The 8,315-nt window shown below is 34.5% G+C and overlaps 1 protein-coding gene across 1 annotated transcript in view; it reads left to right on the forward strand.

Annotated features, from left to right (window-relative positions):
* SERINC1 (serine incorporator 1) overlaps nucleotides 1-7,102 on the forward strand; it is a 32,315-nt gene extending 25,213 nt beyond the window's left edge. The window contains exons 6-10 of the mRNA XM_059941315.1: nucleotides 1,131-1,300; nucleotides 1,406-1,496; nucleotides 3,070-3,214; nucleotides 3,330-3,560; nucleotides 5,498-7,102. Coding sequence (XP_059797298.1) covers nucleotides 1,131-1,300; nucleotides 1,406-1,496; nucleotides 3,070-3,214; nucleotides 3,330-3,560; nucleotides 5,498-5,633 — 773 coding nt within the window. The 3' untranslated portion in view covers nucleotides 5,634-7,102. The remainder of the gene's footprint in view (nucleotides 1-1,130; nucleotides 1,301-1,405; nucleotides 1,497-3,069; nucleotides 3,215-3,329; nucleotides 3,561-5,497) is intronic.
* Nucleotides 7,103-8,315: the final 1,213 nt, after the last annotated feature.

Raw genomic sequence — 8,315 nt, forward strand, 5'->3', positions numbered from 1 at the left:
GTAACAAAAATGAGGGAGGAGAACCAGGTTTAAGTGCATTTTCAATCCTTTTGCTAATAGAAGGGACTGTGATGAATTGGAGAATGTAAAGGCCTTTATCTAAAATGCATATAGCTACTGCTCGGTTCCATCTAGTAGTTGCCTTGTGGAAATGTGAACCCAGTGTTGCTTAATTTTTCTGATTTTTCCAAAAGAAGCCATAAATCTGGATTTTTATGTGAAATGATCTGAGTTTCAGCTAAAAAAAAAGAACAATTTTTTTAAAAAAATCAGAATGAAAGCTAAATCCAGCATGTCTGCTAGCTTCATATTTTCTCTCATACAACTAGTTTGTGGTATTTGATCTCAGTGGTTAAAATAAAGGGTTTGGTATTCAAAGAAATGAGCTTTGGTCATTTGGAAAATTTACTTATATAGAATATCTCATTTTTTAATGTTAAATCTAGTGTAAGAGTTTCTGCTTTGTTCCCTACTATATCCCTAGGGCCTTTGTAGGTACTCAGTAAATATCTGTTTGATGGATCCCCTGTCAGTGAGGCACATCGACATAAATACATGTATATTAAGCATACATTAGCACAGAAACTAAAACGTGTGTGTGTGCTAGAAGCAGCTTAGGTTGTCTTACTAAATAATAATGACTTACTCTTGAATAATTTTTTTTTTTTTTTAAGATTTTAGTTGATGAGGAAAAGCATTGTTTTGCAGGCTTAGCATTAACAAAATAATTTTCTTAATGCCCTTGTTTACAACTGAATGATTATCATTCTTTAAAAACCTTAATATTCTCCTCCTAGTTATTTTTCTGTATTTTGAAAATAATGGCTAATACATCTGAATGTGTTTTGGAAACTCTATGTAAATATTACTATAAATGAAGATCATATTAGTATGTTATTGTCCTTGAAAACACATCATCATAATGAGCTATATGTTAAGACTATAAAATTCTTAATGTGATAAAGCTCAGAATATCTTTACCTACTTATATAGCCTGTGTAATGCTGACACAATGTTAGTTGCTTAAAGTAATATTTTTGAATAAAATAAGATTGCTTGTAAAATGAGCTGTATGCCTAATTCCTAATATTAGTGATAAAATCTAATTGTCCAATGTATTTCTTTCACAGCTTTGTTATCAGCTACAGCTCTGAATTATCTGCTGTCTTTAGTTGCTATCGTCCTATTTTTTGTTTACTATACTCATCCAGCCAGTTGTGCAGAAAATAAAGCGTTCATCAGTGTCAACATGCTCCTCTGCCTTGGTGCTTCTGTAATGTCTATACTGCCAAAGATCCAAGTAAGCTTGGATTAGTTCATTAATTTTTATGAAGCTTCTATTTTTTAAGTTTTTCTAAATCTTGAATGATAACAATATTTTTCTGTTTTGCTTGTTTTTTTGTAGGAATCACAACCAAGATCTGGTTTGTTACAGTCTTCAGTAATTACAGTCTACACAATGTATTTGACATGGTCTGCTATGACTAATGAACCAGGTATGTTCGTTTGCCTGGATTTGTTTCTTTTTAATGAATCCTACAGCTTTTCGTTTTTCAAAGATGGTCATTTTGTAAAATTAAGCTTACAGAGAAATGAAGAGAATGGGAATAATACTATTTTCATCTTTGATGTATTGCTATATTTTTTCACTTAGTTTCTTCTTTCACTAGCAAAACTATAAGAAATTATATGAAAATTATAAGAACTATACCTCATTTGTACAGTGCATATGATAGTATATGTAGAAAGAAATAAGAGCTGTTAAAATGTTTGTTGATTCTACTGTAAATAGTTTTTTTCACTTACTATTTTTTGTCTGTGATTACCTTAAAAGTGAATATAATTGGTCTTTGTAATCTTTTTATAGGCCAGTTTTATTGCATTCTGTGGGAGTAGAAGCCCGTATATGTCATTTGTGGTGAAACAAATTAGAAATTAATAATTACAGTCGATCCTTGAACAAGAGAGTTTTGAACTGCACAGGTCCACTTATCCATGGATTTTTTTCAAATATATGTACTGCATTACTACACGATCTGCAGATAGGAATGGCTGGATATGGAGGCCAGCCATAAAATTATATGCAGATTTTCGACTGTGTGAGGGGGTTGGTGCCCCTAATCCACTTGTTGTTCAAGAGTCAACTGTACTATTTTTTGAAAAGGAAAAAAATGGTCTCTCTTCCTCAGAATAAAGAAAAATTATAAAATATGTTTTCTGAATCTTATATTTCATTGAGTTTATAAATTTCATAGGTGCTTTATCACTAGTTGGAGAAAATGTTTTTGTTTTTTTTTTTTTAGTATACTAGAGAAAGATTCCTTATATTTGTCCAGGTAAGTGTCTAGAAAAAAACTAATAGTAATTTGCTTTAGGGATTATCCTTATATGAATGGCTTAAGGATAAAAATCATTTTTCATTGATAAGGTGGCAATTGACATATCTGGCTTTGTGGGAGGAAAACATATGTGGGACACTTAAGTGAATACCAACCCCATTTAAATTCTTTATTTACGGGAGTCAAGAAGCTGAATAAGCATTAGGTCATTATGCCTTATTTGCTCATTTCCACAAACTATTTGCTAAAATTCTAGTAACTGATTTTATGTATAAACTATATAACAATGTAGTTTGACAAATTGATAATAACAATAGTCATTTTATAAAGTTTATCTCACAGTTTGTAATAGAAAAGCCAGTGCATTTTAGTTTAGAATATCTGAACTTTATTCTTGACTCTACTTGAGCTTTACTATATGCTTTAGAGAGGTCATCTAAATTTCACCAGTTTCCTGATCAACAAGAAGCTTAATGTCTCAGCTCCTGCATGAGGTTGAAAATGAAATTGTTTTCCAAGCACGTCTATAAAATTAGCACTATAAAATTTTTATAAAAAGGTGTCTATAAATATAAGTTGTCTTAAAGTATTTTTTTGTTATGTTTGTGCCTTTTTCTAACAAAATGTTTTGAATTTGCAAGAGTATAAGAGTTAAAAAGAACTACATTGTGCTCTGAAAAAATTTTTATACTATTCTAACATTTTAATTTGACCTTAATTTACATTATAGAAACAGAATGCAACCCAAGTCTACTGAGCATAATTGGATACAATACAACAAGCACTGTCCCAAAGGAGGGGCAGTCTGTACAGTGGTGGCATGCTCAAGGAATTATCGGACTAATCCTCTTTTTACTGTGTGTGTTTTATTCAAGGTAAGAAAAGTTATGGATTTTCTTTTTTAAAAAAGAAGTCCAGCTATTATTCATATATGAATCTTTAAATTCCCCTTTTTTTTCCTTCTCTCTTTCTAAACTGTCTTCCATGCAGCATCCGTACTTCAAACAATAGTCAGGTTAATAAACTGACTCTAACAAGTGATGAATCAACATTAATAGAAGATGGTGGAGCCAGAAGTGACGGATCACTGGAGGACAGAGATGATGTTCACCGAGCTATAGATAATGAAAGGGATGGTGTCACTTACAGTTACTCCTTCTTTCACTTTATGCTTTTCCTGGCTTCGCTTTATATCATGATGACCCTTACCAACTGGTACAGGTACTTATATTTCATGAAAACTTTGCATGTGGAAACTGATGGCTTTTTTGTGATTCCATTGTTAAATGTGGTATGGAGTACTTTTTAATCCTCCAATATATTTCAAAATTTACAACTAAATGAATAGTGAGATCAGTTTCAGACATGCAGGCTTTATTTCCTTGCTTCAGCAATAACAGTCATTGAAATATTTCCAAATCTTGAAGAGACTGAAATAAAGTTTCATGAAACTAACACATTGCTTAGGGAAATACATGTTGACAGTTGATCAAACACAGTGCTTGCTTTTCTTTTTAATACTAACCAGTTCCCAACATAGTACAATAAAAAGATACGTTTCTTCTGTTTTGTTCAAACTTTGTCATTAAAATCTTTGAAGATTTCAAAATTGAGGTGCGAATATATTAACATAGATGGATTCTTAGAATTCTTCAAAACTAATTTGTTTTTTTATCACTTCAAAACTAATAAATCTTTTTCTGTTAGTTGGAAGATAGCGGTTTATATTTTGTTTTTAAAAATTCTAATTTTGGGACTTCCTTGGTGGCACAGTGGTTAAGAATCCGCCTGCCAATGCAGGGGACACGGGTTCGAGCCCTGGTCCGGGAAGATCCCACGTGCCGCGGAGCAACTAAGCCCGTGAGCCACAACTCCTGGGCCTGTGCCTAGAGCCCATGCTCTGCAACAAAAGAAGCCACTGCAATGAGAAGCCCGCGCACCGCAGCGAAGAGTAGCCCCCTCCTCACCGCAACTAGAGAAAGCCCACGCACACAGCAACAAACACCCAGTGCAGACAAAAATAAATAAATTAATTAAAAAAAAAAATTACGATTTTGTCCAAAGGATTACTGAAAGATTTAAGATTCAAGTTGAACTATATGGTTAGGGCAGTTCTATTTTTAATAATTTTTAATGCATAATATCCTTAACAGTTTGTAAGAGGGCTTTGAATACCAGCAAAACATGTAGAGAAAAGATTATTCTTTGCTTTATTTCTTTGAGAGCAGCCTCTACCAGCATTTATTATTGAAAAATACATATATTTAAAAATTCCTACACTGCAGCTTCTTAAGGTATAAGAACCCAAATAGTTCTCAGTAATTCACAGCTTTGGCTGTCAGGTTAATAGTAAATGTTAAGATTAGATGAAAAATATTTTTGGTATGTTTCATCAACATAAAAGTCAGCTAACTTTGGGATGTATTTCCTTCCCAGTTTCTTGAATCTGAGAAGGTGGAAGGGGTTCCCATATACACTCTGAACAGATTATATTCTTTTTTATTTATTTATTTATTTATTTATGGCTGTGCTGGGTCTTCGTTTCTGTGCGAGGGCTTTCTCTAGTTGTGGCAAGTGGGGGCCACTCCTCATCGCGATGCGCAGACCTCTCAGTGTCTCGGCCTCTCCTGTTGCGGAGCACAGGCTCCAGATGCGCAGGCTCAGCAGTCGTGGCTCACGGGCCCAGTTGCTCCGTGGCATGTGGGATCTTCCCAGACCAGGGCTCGAACCCGTGTCCCCTGCATTGGCAGGCAGATTCTCAACCACTGCGCCACCAGGGAAGCCCCAGATTATATTCTTTATACAGTTTAGAATTGCTCAGTCTTTATGTTATAATGTCTTATTTATCTAGAGGTCACACTCCCATTTCTCTATCTCGTAAATTAGTGAGCCAGAAAAACATATTCTCTGAGTATTATCTACAAGAGCTATTTCAGAGGCCTATGTCCTCTACTCCTTTAAAGGAAATTGATTTTTTTTAATCTTCACATTAGCTATCAAAGTGGTGTGGAAAAGCAAGGCAACAGATAATTAGTCCAGCAACTGTATATCTGTTATCACAAATTATTTACAAAGAATATTTCTGAAGTAATGAAGCCTGATGGCTTGATGACCGATATTCCAACCTCTCTCCCCTTTTTGTTTTCCTTAAATTTTAGGTATGAGCCTTCTCGTGAGATGAAAAGTCAGTGGACAGCTGTCTGGGTGAAAATCTCTTCTAGTTGGATTGGCATTGTGCTGTATGTTTGGACACTGGTGGCACCACTTGTTCTTACAAATCGTGATTTTGACTGAACGGAACTTCTGGCATGAAAGTCTCACTTTGATCATCACTTATTTGAAATTAACAGTATTCCCAGCTTTCGTAAAGTTGCGTATATGTGTGCTTCCCATGTAACTTCTCCAGTGTTCTGGCATGAATTAGATTTTACCGCTTGCCATTTTATTCATTATAGTCTTGCCAAGCACATTGATAGGTGTTTTAGATTGAAGCAGAGTTTTGAGTATGTTGGTGGTGGTAAGTTAGGAGAAGTGGACATTGTTAGGTTTATCCTTTGCTCAGTACCTGTGAAAAGAATAAAAACAAAACTGCTTGACAGTTTGATTTTTAAATTGTTAGAACTTAAGCTGTTTTAGAAAAATACGAAAAGAAATGTATGGCTGCCTTCTGAAATATTTGATGCCTTGCCCTACAGGATACTGCAAAGAACATGGCTATCCTAAAATTGTATAAACAAGTCAGTTAAATGCCAGTTTTCTAAAAAATCTTTTCAGATTTTTCCTTTGATGTGAAGAGAAGGAACTTACACAGATATGGAGTGTTTGATTGACAACAGTGTAGCTTATGGTGGAGATTGAGACACAGAGCTTTCAAAGAAAGATTGCTGGTGGTGGGTACTAAATTGAATACCCAAGTTGGTTTGTAATGATTCCTGGGTAGGGATGGCCTTCCTTACTTACACAGTGAACTTTGTTTTGGTCATTATAAACACATGCAGATGTGTTAAAATGTGTTCAGTGGGTTCAGTGGAGTGGTTAAGAACTCTGAAGGATTTAGACAAAGGTCTTGAAAAGGATAATCATGGGTTAGAAGGAGGCTGAAAATCAGTTGGAAATTTCGTTTTGAAAATCAGAGTTGATAAACTTTTGACAGAACAGGAAGAAACTGCAAAATAGGCTTCAGTAGACAAAGTCTAATTTAGTTTTCTCATTTAAAAAATGAAGAAACTGAAGCATAGGCTTAAACACAGCTAATCAGTGGCAAAGCTGGGAAATCCCAAGTCTGTCAAAACAACTGGCATTCTTTCTGGCATTCAAAAATAATTACTATTCAAATATATGCATAATAGATTTTACACCTTGTGAGTGGTGGATAATTTATGTGATGTGAGTTGCTGGTGTCCAGCATGCCTTCTTCTACACACAGACAGGCCAGGAGAATGATGGACTGCTGTAGAGTAAACTCCTGCTTACAGTATACTATACAGTTCAAAAGATGCTTTTGTATTTGCTGCCATCCAATTGAAATATATAGGTTATTATAATCTTTCAACCTGAAAATCAAGCAGTATCAGTGTTAACTTAGGTAGAAACTCTTAGTTACTTGTCATTAGTGTCTTAATGAATCTTAAAATCTACATTTGCTTCTTTTAAGATATTTATTAATGTGAATGAAGTGTAACAATTTAATTTCCCACCTGTGTTGATATTGTGTTCATTTCAAATGGCTGTGTTCTATCTTTAAATAAATGAATTCAGAGAAAGTGTGTGGAGTATTAATTCTTTAGCAGTTCGAATTTAGGTAGTACAATATTCAGATCTACATTCTTCGTGTGTATTAAAGAACGTGACACTAAGGGTTAACTGACCATTTTCTGTACTGAAAAACTGAATTGTTTTTAAGGTGATAATTCACCCTTTTGGTCCTCTGTAAGAAACTCCTGAGTGGATCTCAAAGGTAATTCAAGTGGTGTTCTCCTAAAGAACCTTCAGGAGGGAGACCAGTTAAGTTTGGAGAATATTTTTAATTCATTTGATTGATTGATAGATATTCTACACTTGCTGTGTCCTCCAGGCATTTTTTCCCTGAGTGGCCAACTGATGCTTCTTTCTCTAACAATTAAGATAGATAGTATTAAAAAAAATAATAATAAAATGCTCTATTCCATAACAGTGAAATACCAGGAAGAGAAATTAAAGAAACAATCCCATTTACCTTCACATCAAAAAGAATAAAATACCTAGAAATAAACCTACCTAAGGAGGCAAAAGACCTGTACTCTGAAAACTTAAGATGCAGATGAGGGAAACCGAAGACAACACAAACAGATGGAAAGATATACCATATTCTTGGCTTGGAAGACTCAGTATTAAAATGACCATACTACCCACAGCAACCTACAGATTCAATGCAATCCCTATCAGATTGCCAATGGCATTCTTCACAGAACTGGAACAAAAAAATTTTTAATTTGTATGGAAACACAAAAAGCCCCAAATAGCCAAAACAATCTTGAAAAAGAAAACTGGAGCTGGAGGAATCATGTTCCCTGATTTCAGACTATACTACAAAGCTACAGTAATCAAAGCAGTAATGGCACTGGGACAAAAAAACACATCAATGGAACAGGATAGAAAGCCTGGAAATAAACCCACACACTTGTGGACAATCTATGACAAAGGCAAGAATATACAATGGAGAAAAGACAGTCTTCAGTAAGTGGTGCTGGGAAAACTGGACAGCTACATGTAAAAGAATGAAATTAGAACATTGTTTAATACCATATACAAAAATAAAATGGATTAAAGACCTAATGGTAAGACCGGATACTATAAAACTCCTAGAGGAAAACATAGGCAAAACACTCTGACATAAATTGCAGCACTTTTTTTTTGGACCCGTCTCCTAGAGTAATGGAAATAAAAGTAAATGAATGTGACCTAATTAAACTTAAAAGCTTTTGCACAGCAAAGGAA

This window comes from Balaenoptera ricei, chromosome 12 (assembly GCF_028023285.1).
Source record: "Balaenoptera ricei isolate mBalRic1 chromosome 12, mBalRic1.hap2, whole genome shotgun sequence".
In the NCBI taxonomy this organism is placed as follows: Eukaryota; Metazoa; Chordata; class Mammalia; order Artiodactyla; family Balaenopteridae; genus Balaenoptera; species Balaenoptera ricei.